This window comes from Chrysoperla carnea, chromosome 5, assembly GCF_905475395.1.
Source record: "Chrysoperla carnea chromosome 5, inChrCarn1.1, whole genome shotgun sequence".
NCBI classification, from domain to species: domain Eukaryota; kingdom Metazoa; phylum Arthropoda; class Insecta; order Neuroptera; family Chrysopidae; genus Chrysoperla; species Chrysoperla carnea.
In genome coordinates, this window is record NC_058341.1 from 55,166,261 (window position 1) to 55,189,528 (window position 23,268).

Here is a 23,268-nt window from a genome sequence, read left to right on the forward strand (position 1 = left end):
GGGCCATTACAATCCATAAGTTGAAAGATCTTGTAGGATAACTTGTAGGATGACAAAAAAATTTACAAACAAAAAATGTTCAACTCCTAGAGGGAAATCTTTTGGATTCCTTTTATTGGACCTGGACTTTCAAGGTCCTTTAAAATTAATCTCAAACTCGTTACGAGTAAGATACAAATGAACACTTACACTTAGGAAGTTTTGCAAAAAACAAAAATTGTTGTTCGAAAAAAAATATAGTTACAACAGAAATTAAATACGAAAATAGTAGAAATTTCGCTGTAAATTAAAAGATATTGACAGAATAGAATTGAAGAAGATTGGAAAATAAACAGATTATAAAAAAAACCGTATTCTAGATAAAACCCGTTGAAAAATCGACATTAGGATTATAGGCTCTTATTTTACATTTTAAATTATTCCGATTTTTTTACAGTTTTTCAGATACAAGAGACATTTCTGAACAAGTTTTTCTTATTTTTCTGTTCCAGATGCGTATATTGACGAAGTATATAATAATATTATGTATATATTGTACAGTATGGATACAACACACCTATACCGAACCAGTAGCAAATATACGAAATCCATATACTAGTAGCCAGAGTAATCGTGAACGAGATCGTGAGCGTGATCGTGAACGGGATCGTGATCGTGAACGAGATCGTGATCGATCATCAACAGATGATAATGCATTAGCACCAAGTCCACATGTATCAGGGTATGTATATAAATTTTTATTGTTTATTTAATTTGATGATAATTATTTTTGCATTTTGCGAAATGAAAATTTTTTAGAAATGTTATATTGCAACCAGAAGACCTTGATTGGAAAATAATCATTATAATAATTATACCTATTTAATTAGGCTATAAATTTATTTGAAATGATTGATGAAAATATTTTATAGGCCTGTATACTTCCATAATATTAGACTGTTGGATGATGCAAGCAGATTCATTTTCCCACTTTTTCTGGTAGGGTGCTGAAAGTATATATAGGGTGATCCAAATTTGACTACTAACATAATTTTAGAAAAAAGCACACAGGATGTTATAGTTATAAAATAAACATTACGTATTAGACCGTGACAGAAAGGTTGCTTTGTTAATTGATTAATACGTAGGTACTTGAAACTTTGTGAGTGGCACGATTTTTTTCGAAAGTGAAAGGTAATTTTCATTGACTTTTCACTATTTCAGGGGAGAAGAAAACCCCACAAAAAGAAATTCAATCACGTATTCTTGACTGAACGCACGCTACGATAATACCGCCATTGCTTCCCCGTAAAAGTCCATACACATTTCTTAAAGAATTGTTATTTCTGTAGCACAAGTTAACAATTTCTGGGTTGTTGAGTGCTAGTTAGAGGATTTGTATCGTAATTGGAATGTTTTGATCTTCCATAGATCAAAATCTTTACTAATTTTTAAAACTTTGTACATGTGAAGACTTTATTCTCGTAATGTCTCCTCCAAATTCTCGCGAATCAGAACGTAGTCAAGTAAGGCCTGAGAATATCGATGCGATTTTTATGGTGCCTTCACTTCGTCCCGTCCGATATAGTGAAGTCAAAGATTATCCACTCTAAGAAAACACGAGGCACCCAGGGGAGAACAGGCGAGCTTTATCCACATAGTCTCGTGATTACTTGTGTAGTTCAGTTCAGTAGTCATTGTTGCTTGTGTAAAGCATTGTTATTCAAAAGGTCTTGTTACTGACAACGGTGGCTTTCTTAATAAACGTTTGTTAAATAAACAAAATAACAGGCTTGTTGATTAATTTTTTTTATCACTTCAGGGGAAGAATTCTCACTGCACGAGCAAACATAATAAAACAAAGAGGAAGCTATAGGTTAGTGACATCATTGTCCGATACCACCATAGAGATACATATAAAACTTAGTTTTGCTAAAAGGAGATGGGCAACAATCTTTGAATGCTTTAACTTCTTCGTTTTTTAATCAATTTTAATATCATTTTCAAATTTTGTCATGGTATCAAGTCTAGTTTTACATTTTTATGCGTAATATGGCAAATTCGACATCAGACAACTACCGTATTGTTTCTGTTAATTTTATAAATAAATTATATTTTTTTATTGTAATTAAAATGAAGATAATTGTACTATAGCTATACGCACTGAAATCTACCGCAACATCTGATACCACATCGATGTCAGCCATTGCAATGGGATACTTGTGGTAGTGTGTGCTTCATTTCGGTATAACTTTGGTGAGGATACTCCGCGATAGTGTGGATCAGGGGTAAAGATAGCGTCTGATCCAAATGATTTACGCAACTCAGTGCGTTCAACAATACTGCGTCCACCTACTACCTAATAAAACAAACAGGTGTAATTAAATACATGGAAGTATACAAATACAAAATTACAATATTTAAAATCAAGATAAAATCAAAATTAATATGATCCTACCAGCCCATAATACTTATCTTGTATCTTGAATACTAGTTACTTGCTAATTATATAAATAAATATTATAAAAGTAATAATTGTATAATTGCTAATTATAAAATACTATAAAATGAATGTCATTTCTATTTTTATCAATAACAGAGGGGACTGTAGTGCCTTCAATCAAAATTTACATTTAAGAACGGTAAAACCATGGTGATCCAAGTAACATTTTTAAAATTAAAGAAAACATATTTTTTAAATTGATTGTGTCTAGCTTTGGATTGATTATGTATTTTTAAGTTTTAAGGAAATAAATTTTTACTGATTAATATTTATTTAAACAAGTGAAAACAAACAAATGACTGAGTTAATTGTTGAAATACCATTCATAGACAGTGTTGATTACTCTATCACATTACACATACATACATGTCACGCATACGTAACTGATACCCCCATATAATACATATTATACAATTTACGCCTAATTTGCGCCCTCACAGGTAAACAGTGGTGTTTACGAAAAAATGTTTCAAAGAAAAGTTGTTTATTTTTTGATAAGGAAGATTTTTTACATTAAAACTTTTGTTCTATCTCTAACGGTTTACAAGATGGGTCTTACGAAGGTCAAAACCCAATTGACCTATGTTGCTCATTTACGAACATGACCACACTTTTTACGTCCTGAGTGCTCTGTAAAAATTTCAGCTTGATATCTTTTTTCGGTTTTGAGTTATCGTGTTGGCAGACAGACGTACAGACAACCGAAAATGGACTAATTTGGTGATTTTATAAACACCTATACCTAAATTTTAGTCATAGCATTAATATTTTTAAGCTTTACAAACTTTTGACTAAACTTAGTATACCTTGCATATTACATATATGCATGGTACCTATAAAAATACATATTATAACCACTAATGGAATAATATAAAAAAATATTCTCTTTAATTATTTTCATTTAAAAAATAATAAGTAATTTTATTTTAACACGTTAGAAAATCAATTTGTCACGAAGTAAGTGGTTGAGATTTTTCGTAGAAAATGATGGAAAATAGTACTCAAATAAATGTGTTATGGAAGAATTATAAATAATTAGGATTTTTTCTACTCCATATGCAAAAATCTTTCTTTTGAGAATAGTGATACTTGTATCACTATGTTTCTACCCTTTGTACTATGTTTCTACCTGTTGTTGTTTTCTATAGCTATTATTTAAAGCAGAACACTGAAAATAGTCTTTGTAGTGTTATTATTCCTGCACACTATGTATTTTTTGAGAATTCAAACAGTTATCGATAAAAAACTATGCGTAATTACAATTTGTAAATATATAAAGTCAATAGTACCGTCCAAGGCCATAAGGTAACATGGATCAATCTCTAACGTACCTAGGGTCACTCCTACTGATTGTATTTGAAAATGCTTTGATTAATTTTCCTTTTGTAAATAAACTTTGCCTTTATATAGTTCCCATCTCATAAATAGCAATATTAGCAATATGTGATCAAAGGTACATTACCCCTAGGAGTGCAACGACTTTACGTACATATGCAACCGGATTTTAAAAAAATTTTTGCATTAATTATTTATTGGACCAAATAAAAGAGAACAAAACTATTTCTATAATTGATTAGAACAAAATTTTTTAAATAGCAAAACTATGCCATTGTGATAAGAAAATGATGACCTATTACAAGGAAAAAAAATTATTGATAAAAAACAAAATTGAATTTTTTATTGTCTTTTATATTTTTCAATTCATAATTTTTTTACAGAATGGTTCATAAACATTGAAATTTTTGGTCAAAATTATTCAAGTTTTTTAAGTCAAGTTTACTTCGATAATAGCGTAGGGTGGAAAGGTTTCCTGTATAAGAAATACAAAATTTTGGAATTTATTATAAATTATTTCGAATTAGAGATGGTCAATCGACTTCAAACTTGTATGATAACAGCCTTAAGCTTAATATCGTTAGCTAGACTTAACTCGTGAAAATGAACGAAAAAGGATGGTTAAAAAGTTTTACAGTCCGATCACTAAGTTTTTATTCAAAAAACTAACTCTTAGTTGTATATTGTGAACTTTAGATGTTCCAGAAAAATATTCTTGTACAAACGAAAAAATTATAATTCCTAAATTAAATTAAATTTCATTGTTTTTTAAATAAATTTATGTGTACAGACTGCTACAGTTCGTTTAAAATATTGTAGTTTAATTGTATTATGTAATCATAAACTTCTATGTAAGTACACTATCACACACTACTGATAACTTGGCCCTCTATTATATCTACTATTATTTCTTACAGGAGAAAGATTCCCACAAAATTCTAAAGTAAAAAATGCCTTTCTTTATAGCCTGCATATCAATGTATCTGACATCGAAATGGGAATTATTTTCGAAGCATTTGGGTAAATTATATGCGAGAGTTTTCAAATTGCACGACAAAATATAAAGATATTTTAATATTTTTGATTAAAAGATCGTTAGAATACTTTTAAGAATCCTCTAAAATCCTAAGTATGCCTTAACCGAATCGATTAGACATGTTTTCACCTTCCTATGCCAACGAGAACCTATCTATGTTGACTTGTTCTCGTGATCTTTAAGGACGTTCCCAAAAAAAATGTGTCTATGAAAATATTTGAGATTTACGTTTCATATTTGAGGGTGGATTCTGTTAGAACTTTAGAAGACAAAAATTAAGAGTAAAATTTTTCGATATATACCATAGTTTTTCAAATATTGATTCCTATTTAGAGAAGTCAATAGAAGAAATTAACACAAATGGCATTTATTTCATCACTTCAAATGTTTTTATAGAAAAACGAGTTCCGCTTTTTATAATTTTTTTTATAGGAAAATATTTTTCATGGTTTTACTAATGAAAATTAGTTTTCCAAACTAATCCTAAGAAAGTTGGCTTTGTTACATATTAAAGCATGCCTTTAAAAAAACTTCAATATAGGATTTATATGTCAAAAACGCAAACTTTAACAGCTCAAATCAACAAATTTAACACTGTTATGGTTTTTAAAAAATTTACCTTTGCATAAAGGGCGCATTAATGAGAATACATATACACGATTTAAAGATGATCCTAAAAAAACGAGATTTTTTACGAATGTCTTTAAGAGATACACAAATTAAATAAGGAAGTTCTTCTTTGTTAATGATTAAAAACTTTTGTTTTGTATTAATTTTCTTAAACAGTTTTTAACCCCCGAAACAAAAACAGGGGTGTTATAAGTTTGACCGCTATGTGCGTCTGTCTGTGGCATCGTAGTGTCTAAACGGATGAACCGATTTGGATTTTTTGGTTTCGTTTTATGAAGAGTGTTCTTAGCTGTGTTTCAAGTGCCAGTTTAGAGTCCCGTACCCGGAAAAAACTAAAAAATAGACGATGATTCTCAAAAAAATAAGGAAAATAAGGTTTTTTAATGGAGAGTTTTCTTACATACGTTTCAAGTATGAGTTTATAATTCCGAACTCGAAAAATTTCTCGGATTTTATAATTTGGTAAATTTCACGTGTGTATTCAAAAGTGTATCTTCTACAACTTAATGAGTCTAAATAAACGTATTCGTTAAGCCACGGGCGAATCTGAAGACCCATAATATAATGGTGTTCATATTTTAGCACGTTAAATTTTTTGTATAGCGGAAGAGATGGCAAGAAGAGCTAAGTTTATAGTAATACAATATCTATACACATAACCTATAAAAAAAATAAAATAAAAATGATATTTATGATATCAATTATAATGTAATAAATTAAAAATTTTTTATCTATTTAAATATTTTATTTGAATATCTTTTTTATAAAATGCCGCTTTAACATTATATACTTTAGATAGAACTAAGGCTACTTAAATTATATTTATTAACAATTTTGTAATGTAAGTTTTATTTTTAAGAGTTTTTTTAAGTGACTTATGCATGTGAATATGATTCATTCGTATAGTACAACCCAGATTATTCTAATTCATGAACCCTAAATTTCTGCCTCGTGTTAAAGAAGCTCCTGATTTGATGTGGAGTATTTTTTCCCTTATATATGGCAGAGCGGCCATTTCCGAGATGGAAAGGGGAAATCAAATTAGTGAACATTGAGAAAAATTTCTGCCCTTCACCAAATAAGCTCAATGATCGCAAGACTGAGAATCTCATTGAGAATCTGTTCACATAAATTTTGAACATTTATGAGAAGCACTTCTACTGACGAATCAAATATCCATGCATATTTTGAGCTCAGTACATTCTTTGTATAGTAATTTGTCTTTGAATCGAGTACTTCAAACAGAAAACCTGGATCTTGACGAGGATGTCGAACTAGCTGATGCTGTGAAAAATATTTTGATTGAAAGAAGAGGAAACGTTGCAGAAGAGTTCAGGAAAACTTCCAAAATCTATCTAGTTATATCTGCGATGAATACGCTATAGAAATGCGGAAGCTAAGATTCGCGTCATAACAGACTCAACGTTCGAATATACAGACTGTTTCAGTTGAAGATTATAGATCGAATTTTTAACAAATTTAGCTTGTCTCTCTCTCAATAAAATAAAATATTTCGATGAAAACTCTTGCTCGACTTTTTGAACTAGAATATTCAATTTTGCACGATTATTCCCGTGACATCTGAGTTGACGAAGTTCAACTTTGGCGAAAACGCATTGCCTGACGGTGAAAAAAATTTACTCAAAGCACTCGATATTTGCAATAAGGATGCGTTTAAAAATGTCTATTAAATGATTCGCGTTCTGGCAGTTTTGCCTAAGACAACAACGACGAATGAACGCTTTTTTTCAACCTTGCCCCGTCTCAATACATATCTTCGACAATATCTGAAGATCGGCTAAACGGTTTAGTCCTCGCTCAATATACATCGTGATGTAGAGGTCATTGCTCACAGAGTTTTGGAAAAGCTTTTTTCTGTACCTCGCAGAATTACTTATTGAAAAACAGTGACTGAATATTACATTTTGACTTAATTAATTGTTATTTTACTTGAAAAAAGAATTTCTTGTTTTTATTGACTTTATGACCTAGCATGACAAACAAAAGTTTGGAACCCTCCCTTGGATAAATCCTGCGCACGGACCTGTTCCACGGAAATGAGAAATGTATAAGAATAACTAAAAAAATTGATGAAAGTTAGATAAATATCAAACAGTTTCGTTTAGTATTCATAGATGATGTGTATTGGATCATAAATCTGATCATAGTTTCATTAAATATTCCTAGATGTCGTTATATCTTTATCTTTATGCATAAAAATTAAGCTTCCCTATGTTTTTGGCCGTAATGGTATGAAATGATATATAAACCTAATTAAAGTAACAGTTTTAATTTGCCTCATACAGGCAAATCACTTATTCCGACATATATGACCTTCACAATGACTATCAATAAAGCCAAAGGGCAATCCTTGCAAGTGCGCGGTTTGATTTTAAAAAACGATTGCTTTTCCCCTGGGCAATAGAAGACCTTTTTTGGAGATGCTTTGGATTGCTTATCTAAGGCCCAAAAGTTTCGGTTTCCGCGACTTTTCACTTTTACTTCTACTAGAGTTGATGTACCGAAACCTCTTAGTTCTTTTTGTAGCTGTCCACATCTCTAACTTGCCGACTTTTCATTATAAATAATCAATTACAAGCGTGACAGGAAGATCGTAGCTTTCCGTATATATTTTTTTGAAATTATTAATTTCTAGCGACCCGATTTACCTTTATACGGGAAATTTTCATACTCCGAAGTAAATATTACCAATTATGCACCCGGTTTACCCCGAAAAGTCTTCGTTTCGTGGAATCAATCTAAAAATATGTATGTATAGAACTTTAGAATTTATTATTTACATAATTTACAAAATTTAATGCAATAATTTATTTAATCTCAAGAAATTTTATAATAATTCATGATTTTATTGCTATTTAAAAGAATGTTATGAATTGTTCTGATTTTATTGAAAATTTAGGTGTAAAAAATGTAATACATATTCTCTTATCTATAAAATAATTATTACATATATTTTTTACTACCAAATACATAAATAACATTTTGCCGGTTGACTTACTGGCTCGAATATACTGAACTCAAATTTAATTACTTGATTGTGTTATTGAATTATTTTGTAATAATTTTTAAGTATAATATACATTCTTAATTTAAATAAATAATGGATTGTTTTATTAATCAAAATATGAGAAAATCAATTTTAATATTTCCTTATTTTATGTAATCGATTATTGAACTTGAAATTTTATTATTTTATAATAAATAATTGAACTTTGTACTTTTATAAAAGGTCGTAACTTATAATGCATACAGATTGTACTTTTATAAAACTAGTATAATCCGCCTGCTTCGCTGGGCGATCTCATTTTTCCTGCCATGCATAACACTAAAATATATGTTACTTTTTATTATGAAACCAAATTATTTTGCTTTTAAAATCGAAATCATTCAGCAAAGTGGGCGAGAATATATTATGCTGATGTTTGAACTATATTATTGTAAAGTTTTATTAAAATACATTATATTCCTATAGCCTTCCTCGATAAATAGCCTATCTAACACTAAAATAATTTTTCAATTCTAACTATTAGTTCCTGAGGCGTTCAACCAAACGAACAAACAAACACACCTTTCAGCTCTATATATTATTAGTAAGGATTATCTGAAATCCCTATATATTATAAATGTAAAAGTAAAGATGTTTGTTTGTTTATTTGTTACGATTTATTGCAAAAACTAGCGAATGGATTTGAATGAAACTGTACAACAATATAACCCATACACCAGAATAACACATGAGCTATAATTTATAAAGTTAGATTTAAAAAAAATTAAATTCTGATATTTTACTGCCCCATCTATGATCATCATTTTAAACCATAAATTAAAGATTTCTGTAACAATTTATAATAGTAAATGTCAAACAATTTATGGCCTGTTTTTCTGATATACTGAATGAATTATGACTATTTTACAACTTAAAAAATCTAAAATTTTGCAGATATTTTAGCTGTGTAAAACATTTCCATCGAGTGTCATAGAAGGGGAATAAGTGAGATCAAGAGAGGTAGAGGCTATAAAGCTGTGGTTTTTACTTTTAAGCCCAGTGAAGTAGGCAAGAAAAAAGGGATAAGAAAAAATATTGGGAAAATGTTATAAGATATAAAACTAAGATTGCGACCCTAAAAAATAATAATGTCCCTTCTAATTTCGATTAAACTTAAAATCTTATGCATACTTAGATATTTCAAAAATACACTTTATAGAATACAATTGTGGAATTAACTTAACTTTTATCACAGCATCAATAAGTGATTGACATTGACAGATTACTATTATTATTATTATTATCATTATTATTACTCACAGCGGAGAATTTATACAAAGTTGAAATTAGAATACAGAAATAACTTTACATACAAAGTGGTCTAGATAAATGATCTTTAATAATAACATTTTTCAAAACAAGTGAAATTTACAAAATTTAAAGAAGCACCGAGAAATTTTTCGGGTACAGAGCCCTAAACTCGCACTTGAAAAATCTATAAGAACAGTCTCCATTAAAGTACCTATTTCTTTAAAGCATTTTGAAGATCGTCGCCAAATGTTTAGTTTTTTTTCGGGTACGGTACCCTAAACTCGCACTTGAAACATAGCTCATCAGCGGTAAAATCTAAAGTATACGGTATACAGACGTAAAAATTAGAGGGTCATTCAAGTCGGTCTTACTTTTGACTCACATTCATAAATTTATTTTAAGATAAAACTTTCCTTTCTGGTAAAGGAAATAAAAGCAAAGCATATTGTTGCAAGAATGAAAATGATTATTTTGTTATATACCGCACATCTACATAAATAAAAATGAAACATCCACGGCTCGACTAATTCGTCTAATTTTTTTCTTCATAATTTTTTTAAGGGCAAAATTTTATTTAACGCAGTTGGTTTTTATTTATTTTATTTTAGACGTTTTAGTGTCCCGGAACTCTAAGAACCATTATACACTTTATTAAAACTTTTTTAATCAAGTCTGTCGGGGCAGCTAGTGCTGACGGCTTGAAAGAGATTAAGGGATAATGCATTATTTTTACAATATTTACTTTTTGAACATTGATAACAAATATACAATATATTTACATTAATAAGACATAATCTTAATTATAAATTCATTTGGAGATATATCATTCACAACACATTTTTATGAACCACTTTGTAAGATATGATTATTAAAAATCACCTGTTAATGTTACATGACATTAAATATAACATCTAAATAATAATAATACACCTCCTATATATGTTTGTATTTTAATAGACCAAGCAACATCACACCTAATATTATCACAACGATAATAATCAATATCTTTATGTTATATCGATCGGCATTTACTAAGCTAAGCTGAGCTGAGCTGAGCTGAGCTGAGCTGAGCGAAGACTACATTGCGTCGTATACATCATATCTAGATTGATAATCAACTTTCATTTTAATATTATTTATTCATTTTTCAATTGCTAGTTAGTTCAGAAAATTATTATTAAGAAATCAGTGCAGTTATTATATTTTGTTAGATGTTTTTGAATATCAAAGCAGGAACGCAGTCATCAATATATGTTGGGGGGAACGATTTTTAACAAAATTGTCAAAATTAAAAGTACTGGTTAAAGGTCGAAATTAAAAGTACTAATGAAAAGTCCTTTTAATATGATAGCAAGTAAATCAACAACAAAGTGAAGGCGTTTACTTCATTACATTTTTATACTCTGTGTATATGAAATATATATCAAGGTATACGAATTTTAGTCCCAAGTTTAGTGTTCATAAAATCACCTAATTAGTCCTTTTTTGTATGTCTGCCTATCAACAGGATAATTCAAAAACGAAAAGAGAGATCAAGCTGAAAGTTTTATAGCGTGCTCAGATCTTAAGAGCTAGTTTGAGTTTGTTAATGAGCAACATAGGTCGTCAATTAAGCCTTGGGGCCGTAGAACCCATTTTTTAACTGTTAGAGATAGAACAAAATTTTAATGTAAAAAATATTTCTTGTAAAAATTCGTAAAGATCCTTGTTTTTTCGTGAGGATTAGGGAAAAAGTTTAGTGTCCATTTTATCTAAAACCATAACAGATAAAGAGTTGAAAATTTGTCAGTAACTTAAACTCAAGATTTGTGAGAGATTTTTGTAAAACAAAATAATAAGTTTTGAAGAAAATATTTCAAAATTTTAGTAAAGTTTTTTTAACTGTGCAGGAACTAAAGGAAATGAATGGTAATTTCAGTGGGGGTACTATTTGTTATTGCTACTAAAATCTGTAACGAAGGAACTACTACCACATTCGTAAAATAAATAGTGTGTGAAACTCATGCAGGCCCACTATTTCACAGCCGAATGATAGAACACTAATTTCGTTCGTTTTCCCAACTTCATTCTCATGTTCAATGGACAATTTAATGCGCTTGTTATTCAAAATACTATAATATTTTAAGTTGAAACATGGACTCTTTAAGTCGAAAGTTTATTGGTTTAATTCGACATTTTTTCATAGATGATTTTCTTTAAGAGAACTCAAACATGATGCATTACTTTCGCAAAAAGGATTTTATGAACGAACTTTCTTGACTTTTCAACGCTTCCACTATTTGATTAAAAAGATTTTCACTAGTCACTCCGATCCACGCACAAATACGGTTACAAAAAATTTCTTGGAAGACACGTCCTCTTAAAATCGAGAAACGAGGCAATAAATAGCTGTGAAAAAAATGGATGTTGCCGTACAAACTATCATTTTGAAAGAGCCTACACCTCTCTTATTTAATCCTCTTCGTAGCTACGTGTTTTTATAACTATGGAGACAAAGAAACCAAGAATTATACATATATTATTAATTTTTTTAAATTATTATTATTCAACTCTGAGTTTGAATTTGATTTTTTTTTTCTTGTATGTTTATGCAAGTGTTTGATATTTTATTAATAAAATACCGCGTGCAATCAATCTATAGGACGGGTGGCGTCAACACTATACTACTTAAGTGCATTGGCACTTCACTTCAACTCACTTAAATGAAATAACAATCTGTAGTATATTACAATAAGAAAACAAATTGTATAGCATTTTTGTAATGCTGATGAATAAAGATCGTTCCGACTCCTATGATTGAATTTATTGATTTCTTTTATAAAGATTTAATTATTTTCATAATCGAATTCTTCCTGTTAATTTCGCATATTCTAAGAAATTTGTGGAATATTCAGACATACTGACTTAAAAGGCCTTTGTCCGGAGGTCCATTTCAATGCAGCTTTCGTTAAAACTTGAAAATGCGCGAGAATAGATGATAAAAACCTGAAATCAAAATTAAAATCGATTGATAAATATGCCAGATTTTCTATCTAATTCTTGCAAAACAACTATTGATATGTATTCTCTATGGCAAATTTTAATTATGACGTCACCAAGTGTTATTTTCCATTCTTTCTATTTGTACATTTAAATCCTTCATATTTTCGTAGTTATTGATGTTATCAAAAAATTAATTTCACCAGATGTTTTGGCTCCCACGTCTTTTGAAGCAATAAAAAAATTTTAGGATAAAAGACCGTTTTAATATGAGCATTAAAAGAAACGCAGAGTACTAAAATTGTTGTTAATTAAATCGTTATATCCCATGTAAGATCATAATGCTTTCACCCTTACTCAAAACAATCTCTATACCTCAAACCCGATAATTATTATTAGCCAGTATCTATTTGATGTTCATTGATATTCGAAGGGCATATTGGAAATTCGTTCTTGATAAAACTTTGTGGCCAGCCTTACACAATATTTTGCTAATCTCATTGGTTTCGAAACGAGCTGTATGGTTTAAGAAAGGTGAGACTGTTGGAGTAACTTCCATAAAATATATCCATATGTCTTAATTATCCCCCAACATATTTAACCTTAAACTTAATTTGCGAGTAGACGTTATTATAAAAAGTACATTTCTCATAAAAGATTCACTGATTGTTACCAGGGCTAATAGAATTCCTGTTCTAAAAACTAATGGGGGAAACGGAAACGGGAAACTAATGGGGGGACGTGGGGAAATAATAAAAGAACTTTTCCCCAAATGGCCAATGCAGTTGAAAGTTCACTAAATTAAAAAAAAAAAAAAAAAAAAAGTGGAAATAATAATTAACTGACCTAATTGTTGACATACCCTGTATAGAAAGTGTTGAATGTATACCCTATGTAGAAAGTGTGCATGCATTATTTTTAATAAATTAGAAGATTTAAAAAAACCAACACAATTAGTTTCGAAACTTTCGAAAATATTTTTTAGATTTTGTTTTTCGAGAATGTTTCACAAGAACTATAGTTGAAGCTACCTGCTATCTTTTATAGTTTTGGAGAAAACGGACATCAAAGTTTTCTTCCAATTTACACCCCCACGGGTAAGCAGTGATGCCGACGAAAAAATGTTTCAAACAAAAAATTTTTTATTTAAACATCTGTTCTGTCTCTTACAATTTACAATATTGGCCCTACCCACCTCAGACCTAATTGATCTATATTGCTCATTTTCGAACTCAAACTCATTTTTTACGTCCTTGGCACGTTGAAAAATTTCATTTTGATAATTCTTTTCGTTTTTGAGTTATCGTTGTGACGAACGGGCTGACAAACGGAAATGGACTAATTTGGTAATTTTATGAACACCTATATCAAAATTTTGTTTGTATCATCAATATTTCTAAGCGTTACAAACGAGGGACTAAAATTAGTATACCTTAATATATATTTCGTATAAACAGAGTACAATAAAAACAAAAAATAAAAGAACATAATGATACAGATAAGCGAATGGTGAAAAATTATCCCTAAAAATCCCACCATTTTCTTTACACAAAACAAGTGCCTTTTCCAAACACAATTTTCACTATTCTTTGCGCGTTTAAAATGTAGCCTTCAGAAAATTAAAACAATGTGTGGGGTATTTAATTGAGTTAAATAATACCACTGATTTTTTTTATCTTTGCTTGTCAAACTATAATTTATGACCATAATTTTATTGAGTTTGATTAAAAGATTATTGAGTATGAGTAACCATACACACTCCATATAGATAAATATTATGATGCATTATTAGATGACTCAAAGGATATATGACATTATCAAAATGAAAGTAATTTTGATTTTTATATAATAATATTATTTATTAGTCCTTACCGTGCAATCAAAAAATGTAGACTTGATTACTGTCTATAACAATATTTAAAACGAGACACGTAGTAAGGCGAAAATACTTTTTATTACTTTTAGTCTTGTCGGAAATTATTGAACTATACCGGTGTTAGTTTTGTCAAAGTGTCGAAAAAATCTTTTTCCGTTTAGCATTTTTCAAGTTGCAAAAGAGAAAAAAAAAAGATGTAAAGGTGTCGTGGGACACCTGGTAAAAACTATGTTCTTTTCGTACCTTGTAAAATTATAAATGTAGCGCTTACTTCTTTTATTTACAAGATATTTTTCTGAAAATTTAAGGTAATAATTTTAGAAGTCAAATACTTGTTTGATTCTTTAAAGAATTTAATTTGTTAGCTATTTTAGTTTTTACTCTATGAAATAATTGTAGTATTAGTTTAAAAAAAGACTTCAGATTTAGTAGTCAACCCAATATGTGAGTGAGTACGTTTGGTTTGATTAGTATATTTATTATGGCATAATATAAAAATTGCATTGTACTTACTTTAAATTATCTCTGTTTTCTTCAACTTCTGATAACTTTCATAATTCAATTTTTTTTTAATGAAAAACATAAAATTTAAAAAAAAAAATACAAATTGATAGTTATAAAAAGATTTTTGCATTTTCTCATACCAACCTGAATCGATTGAAAAAGTTTTAGTTTCCTAGGTAGCCTAGATGACGGTTTTTGGTGTTTTTTGCAGTTTTAACTCCCAATCAGCAAACAAATATCGTGCGATAATAGTTCATAGTTCAAAAAACTTTTGCTGAGATTTTGATTACTGCGTTTTTTTAGAAAAAAACACTACCTTTGAAGCGCTCATTCAAACAAGGAGCTAATTCTGAAAAAATCCCACTTCGTCTAAACGAAAAGGTGTGACTGCGTTTACTTACTCTATGATTATTGCAAAATTTTGGGTCAGTGTATTATAGGGCACGTTTAAGAATTAAGTTTTTGTTGACTATTTACATTTTGTTAGAATCTCTTTAATTTATAAAAACTTTTTTTTGCATCGCTGCCTGGCATTGTTCAGTTTATATATTTTTTGATGCCACGGTAAGGACTAAATATGGTATTATTTAATAAATTTTAATAGGTATGGAAAATTGGTTTAAATTAGAAAAAAAGTAGCATTAGCAAATTGCATAGTCATATTTATCTTGTTTATTATAATCAAAATTCGTAGGTGTTCGAATTCTATCGGTGTGAGTATATCTCACAATCTAAGTAGTTCAGTTGCATTATAGAATTCGTTCAGTAAACATTGTAGAGCCTATAAAATCTTATTTATTTCGCAAAATAGGAAAAAGTTTTTTCTATAAGCTAAGCAGGAAACTCAGAAATAAGACCCCATTTTAGTCAAAACTGATTTAAATTTCAGTCTCCTCTCATGCAAAAGCAAGAAAATGAGGCCAGTCTGCCTTGACCAGTTATCATCATATGGTCAACCAACAGTTAACCAAAGACTATCGCGTTATAGCCTTCACTTTCCTTTCCCTCACTTAACTCTGCGTCTGTTCACAATTTAATGGGTTTAAATTTTTAAGTGCGAACTCTTAATTTTCTTGAAAATAAAACGCAGGAAAAAAATTTTTGCAAATAAAATAGCATTCTAAGTACATGACAGATTTTCATATAAGCTTTCCTCCCCTATTTCACCCCTTTAGAAGATTTCGGAAAATTCTTTCTTAAATGACACCTTCAAAATATATATTCTCTCAAGATTTCAACCTTGTACCATTGGTCATTTAAGCTGGGAGCCGATATTTCAATCGGAACATTGTCACTTTTATTTACAGATTGTACCATTTTAATCTATAATGTGTAATAACTCGTTTTGTACTTAACCAATCAAAAAATAACTTGCAAAAACAAGCAAAAGTTACAGAGTTCGATAGGGGACATTATGTTCTAACATCGGATTGGAGCTATTTCGCCGCAAATAGCCAATTTAGAGCCTAAACGGTAAGAGATAGAATAACACTTTAAGTTAGAAAGTTGATCCTCATAAAAAAACTAACATTTTTCATCTAAACCATTTTTTCGAAAATCGTCAGCTTTCGTTGGAAATGCGACTTAAAAAACTAACCCATAAAAAGCAAGTTTTATTATACTCCCTTTCTTACCGTTAAAATTACGAAAAATCCAAAATTAAACATTAATTCAATTTTTTTAACGAAAAACTTTTTTTATCGTCGCATCGAGTCGATAACCTGCAAAGTTTCAGCTCGATTGGATCACGGGAAAAGAGTTCCAAAATTTTTTCGGCAGATAGGCAGACGAGTAGACTCTACGAGTTAATAGAAAGGGAGTAAAAATATGTACTTATGGCATATAATCGAAAGAAAACACGCTAAATACGGAGAAACGGTTTAGCCGAAAGTGCTCAAGGTCAGTAGAGCAAATTCGACTGTGCTTGACCTACAATTATCGATAAACTTTAAGGGTATTTTTTTTTTCGATTAAATGCATTTATGGCATATTTTTAAATCGCATATCCTCCGGAAGCTAACGTTTTTCGAAAAAATGTTTTAAACAAAAATTGTTATTTTTTTTATTATAGGTTCAACTTTCTAATTTAAAGTGTTGTTCTATCTCTTGCCGTTTAGAATCTAAAATAGCAATTAAAGCAACCCGAAGAACTAGAATTTGATGTCTCTCATCAAAGTCTACAAGTAATTTTGTATTTGATTGGTTAACTACAAACCGAGCTATTACAACGAGCGCAAGTTGACATAGTTTCAACCTTTCGTTACATCTGTAGGTACATCAATTTATTTAGACCATATTTTAAATTCTATTTTACGGAATTCTAAATATAAAAGCGAAGAAGAGTGTTTTTTTTAATGATTAAATAACTTAATAAAACTGTGAAATAAATATACTGCAAGTCATCAAAAAAATGAGATAATATCTTTTATACTTCACTGAGATGTTTGAGCTGTTGTGTGATGTTCTAACAATTGTTTTACATATGTCTATCTGTCTGTCTGTCAGTCGATCTATTCGAGTATGTCATGCATATCATTTTAATTTAAATTGTGTAAAAAAAATAAATAAAATACAAAAAATTATTCTGCACATAGTAACTACTGTTGTAGACTTTAGAAGAAGCAAAAAAATGTTTTAAAAAAAAAGTATATATATTACATTTGGCGCCAGGCTTTAGTTTAGCAAGCAATACTTTGCTGATTATTGAAAAAAAAATTTTTAATTTATTATTTAGTTTGCAATAGCTTGTACAAAAATCAGGGTTAGATTAAATTTCCACCGGATCTTCGGAGAATTGAGTATTGTTCTCAAAAGCCAGTTCATTCACAAAAATTGCAAGGTATAAAATTAGGACTAAAAGAAAGTTACGGTTCCCATTTAATTGATTGAACGAGTAGTTTTCGAGATATAGACTAAAATCGTAAAAATGGTGTGATATCTCGCAATATTCCTTCAAACAATACCACATTAAAGTAGTACGAACACCAAGGCAAGTTTAGATTTAGGGTTGAAATTATTTGTACCTTATTTTCAACTTTGATGATGAATTTTGTTATAACTTCATGAATGTAGACGAAAAATAAGAAAAAAAATTTTCGATATCTGCCTTGATTTTCGAAATATCGAAAGGTAAATAATTAAACAAAATTTTCTATTTTCGATATTTTGAAAGTTAGTCCAGATAAAGCGCAAAATAAACCAGGTTCATGGCTTTAGGAATTAGGACAAAAAAACAGTCTGGTTTATTTCTCTATTAGAATTGTATTTTTCGAGATTTCTCCAGAATCTCTCGTAAAGAAATAAAAACTTTTCGTTCAGGATTTAAGATGATATTTAAAAAACTATTCACCCAATCGCCAACAGAATCCTTTTTTTTTGGATCAAAATTACTCTATATATTACTCTATATTTTCTAGATTGTTTGGCAGAACTCAAAAAATTTGTTCATTATCGATTTGTAAAAAAAAATTACATGTTATAGAGTAATTTGGTTCCAAAAAATTAAACAATAGAATCCATTTGACGATTGAACATGTCTAATCACAGAGGCCACCCACACCATTATTTGTTAATCTTTATTTATTAAATTACAAACATATTTACAATTACATTTTTAATGTGGGTGGAGTCGGTTACTTCGTTCTTTTCCAAGCGATGACAATGTGATCAATTCTGCACTCCCATTAATTATAAATTGTTCACACAGCCACTGTCTCTCAAGAGATCCTGTATCAGAAGGTAACGAACAAAATGTAAGAGATTAGTACCTTTTTTAAACTTTGATCCTTGATTTTTTATCAAAAAAGAACACATTTAGCATTTACAATATCGATTGTCTAAGGCATTGAATACATCGGGTATGCTTTTTCGTAAGATGGGCGCTTTGGTTCTACGAGAATAATATTGTCGTAAAAAAATTATCTCAAGACTCCTTCAATTTTTATTTCATAAACCAGAATCAAGGACATTAATGACCAAAAACACACTATTGAAATAAAAACAATATCCTTAAAACAAGAGTAGCAATTAAAAATGTCCTTGAATTTCAACTCTCATCTAACTAAATATTATCAAATTTCGTTTTTTCTAAAAATATCACACATTTAGTTTCAAATTACAATTAAAACAAGTGAAAACAAACAATTGAATGAGTTATTTGTTGAAATACTATGTATAGTAAGTGTTGAATAGCAGTGCTAGCATTATTTTTTTTTTTAATTTGAAGAGTTTAAATAACCAACTCAATTATGGCGGTCTTTCGGCCGCCATTTATTTGGTATTCAAAAATTTCGAAAGTATTTTTATAATTTTTTTTCCTTTTTCAAGAATGTTTCACAAGATCACTAATTGAAGCTATCTGTAAATTTTCTTCACTAATTGAAGCTATCTGTAAACTCCCTCTCTTATAGTTTTGGAGAAAATGGACACCAAAGTTTTATCCTATACCCTCACAAGTAAACGATGTTTACTAAAAAATATTTCAAACAAAAGTTGTTAATTTTTTATAAGGGACATTTTTTATATTTAAACTTTTGTTCTATCTCTAACGGTTTACAACAAGGGTCCTACGGACCCGAGACGCAATTGATATATGTTGCTTTTAACGCCCTAAGCACGCCATAAAAATTTCAACTTGATATCACTTTTCGTTTTTGAGTTATCGTGTCCACAGACAGATAGACAGATAGACAGATAACCGGAAATAGACTCTTTAGCTGATTTTATGAAAACCTATACCAATATTTTGTTTGTAGCATCATTATTTTTAAGCGTTACAATCTTGGTACTAATATTATTATACCATAATATATATTACATATATACAGGGTATAAAAATGTGTAATGCTTTGTTTAAAGGGCAAACACGTTTCATTTTATTCTTTTTCGTTTCTGTATTTGATATTTAAGAATGTGATCCGGATAAATTCATCATCACCAAACAGCACTATTTTTATGGTATAGTATTTTTATAAAAATTAGTAATTATAATATTACATATAAATTTGTTTGGTATAATATATTGTTGGGTTTATAATAATAACAGCTAAAATAAATTGTTTTTAATAATGTGTTATAATTATTATAATGATATATTATAAAAATATTATTATAAAAATATGAAATGAAATGAAAACATGGTATTTGTTATATTTATAATATTAATTTATAATTATAATGACTGAAATACACTACTTATTGATTATATGGTAACATTTTTTGTATCGGTGCTTAAATCGTACCGGGCAATTTTCTTAGTACTGATTATTTTTACGCAAAAACTAACGACCAATTCATAAACTGGTAAAAATAAATCGGTAAAAATAAAGACTTAACCATCAGCGCTATTGATGCTTGTTGCATGTATACCAAAAAATTTATTTCAAACTTTCTGTAAGTTAGTAACAACAATCTTCATGTAGTTGGCTCAATCACATATGGAGTAGACATGATAGATATGCGATCATCATAACCAAATTGTTTATTCAAAGCAAACGCAAAGAAATTTTCTTTTAATTCAACGGTTCGCTTTATTTATACGATTATCACTACATAGTATAAAACGAAGTCGCTTTCTCTGTCAATATGTCCCTTTGTATGCTTAAATCTTTGAAACTACGCAACGGATTTTGATGCGGTTTTTTTTAATAGATAGAGTGATTCAAGAGGAAGGTTTATATGTATAATAGCATCCATTAAATAGTGGAGAAGTACTACTATTTTTGAGGTTTCTAAAATAGAGCGGGCCGCTATGTTTTTATATACAACGTTCACAGTTTTTCTGTAGTGTATTTAGTATCAGCATTGCACCCGTGCGAAGGTGGGGCGGGTCGCTAGTATAATATATTCCAACTAAGTAAAATGTACCATTACCATATCTGACAAATAAGATTACATGCGTAAGAAAAGCGTAAAAATTATGTTTGCCCTTTTTTTCCCTTATAATTCATGATATTCTGTATCTTTCCGGTTACCCCTATCTGGCCTTTTGGTTGGTGACGCCCCTGATCATTTTATTATTTGATAAGATCAATTTTATATAACATTTTTAATAATTTACAGAGGTTAGTTTGATTTTTTCAAGTTGTACCATGGTACCAATACAGAGTTGCTGAGCACGTAGGTACATTTAAGTTTCTATACTAAACATTACAAATTATGTTTATTTACAGTTTAAATCATTTTTTGTGCAATGTTTATAAAATAAACAATTAAATTTTGATTAACTATGTATTATTACATAACTTTATTTTATTATCAACAAAAAAAGTTTGATTTTGGAGAACAATGAGTACCTTATGTGTATACCAGAGTAGGTACCATTTAGAAGACATGTGAGTAAAATTTATGAAACCGGTTACCAAAATGGTACTTTTTGATGTATATTTATAAACAATGAAAATATTTATAATCATTGATTATAAACAAATTTTTTGGTCGGGTACGTAAAAACAAACCAATACTTTATTATTTAAAACTAAATGACCTTGAGTCATTGGTCTTTATAGTTAACAAGTTTGATTATGGCTTCTCTTCCCTAGACATTGAAATTTTAATAAGACAGGTTTGATTTTTCTTGACCAAGTATACCTACTCCTATATATTATAAACTAGACGTAAACAGCCCGCTTTACTGGGCACAATCCTCACTTGCACCCCCTCCTCACATCTCTTTACACACTTGGATATATTTGAAAATATTCGATTATTCATTCCCACTTTCTCGCTCCACCTTTCTACCTATCGCAGGTTAAAAATAGATAAAAATAATCCTTGAAACCAGCTGGTTGTATATCTTGTCAATACTTGAGCTTAACCGATGCACAACTTTTTAAGTTTTTAAAGCACATCCCTTTCAACCCCTTACTCTAGTAAATTATGCATATATTATACGTAAAAGCCTTCCTCTTAAATCACTCTATATATTAAAAAAACAGCATCAAAATCCGTTGCGTAGTTTTAAAGATCTAAGCATACAATAAGGACATGATAGGTACAAACAGATGGATTGATGCGACTTTGTTTCATACTATGTATTGTTTGATGTGAAAGTAAGGATGTTTCTTTGTTTGTTTGTGACACTTTCACGCAAAAACTACTGAATGGATTTGATCGAAACAATATAGCTCATAAATGTACATCAGACTAACACATTAGCTATAATTTATAAAGATATATTTAAAAAATTAAAAATAAATTAAATTGAGTCTGACATTTCACTGCGCCATCTATTAGCATACAAATTATTATTATTAAAAAGTGAAAATGGTAAAAATACAATTCATGGCCAACTGTTCTGATATACTTTATGAACTATGACTATTTTACATTGAAAAAAAAAATGGAAACTGTACATACATATTTTACCTGTGTAAAACAATTCCTATCCCTATTTCGAGTGTTATGGAAGAAAATAAGTGAGAGAAAGGGAGGTGAAGGCTATAACATGGTGGTCTTTACCAGTCTTTACTTCCAAACCCAAGGAAGGGGGCGGGTATCAAGCTGGTATAAGTATAAATTAAAAATGATGAATACATAATGTGGATCAGACTTTATACGTAAGTTGAATGTATATGTATACATAATAAATTAATAAAAGTGTTGTTATTTTAAAGATCTCATCATTTAAAAAACACTGCATAATAAATATGTACTAATATAAATATATACATAATCAAGATTAATTATTATTATGGTGGCACTCCACTCAATTCATATGAAACTAAACTCACTTATTACAAGAAGAGTACTTCTAGTACAAACTACAATAATGTTTATTTTATAGTTTGTGCCATTTCTATATCACATTACGAATTCGTAAGGAAACAGCAGATGATGAAAGATTTCACTCCAAGATTTTTTCATTTACGCTTCCGAGAATACTAAAAAAATGTGTAAAATTAGTATTATTTGTGAAAAATGATGCATCACAGGTCCGTTCACAAGGGAGGTGTTTTGGGGGTCAAAACCCCTCCCATTGAGAATCGATATTTTGATTGAAAGAAGAGGAAACGTTGGAGAAGAGTTTAGGAAAATTTTCAAACCCAGGAGCGATATCTGGCAATGAATACACGACATAGTACGGAAGCTAAGGTTCGCATCATAATGAC

The 23,268-nt window shown here is 29.6% G+C and overlaps 1 protein-coding gene across 1 annotated transcript in view; it reads left to right on the forward strand.

Annotated features, from left to right (window-relative positions):
• Nucleotides 1–23,268, forward strand: part of LOC123301241 (fibrillin-2-like) — an 89,298-nt gene that overhangs the window by 38,822 nt on the left and 27,208 nt on the right. The window contains exon 2 of the mRNA XM_044883976.1: nt 492–721. Within this exon, the coding sequence (XP_044739911.1) occupies nt 492–721 (230 nt within the window). The remainder of the gene's footprint in view (nt 1–491; nt 722–23,268) is intronic.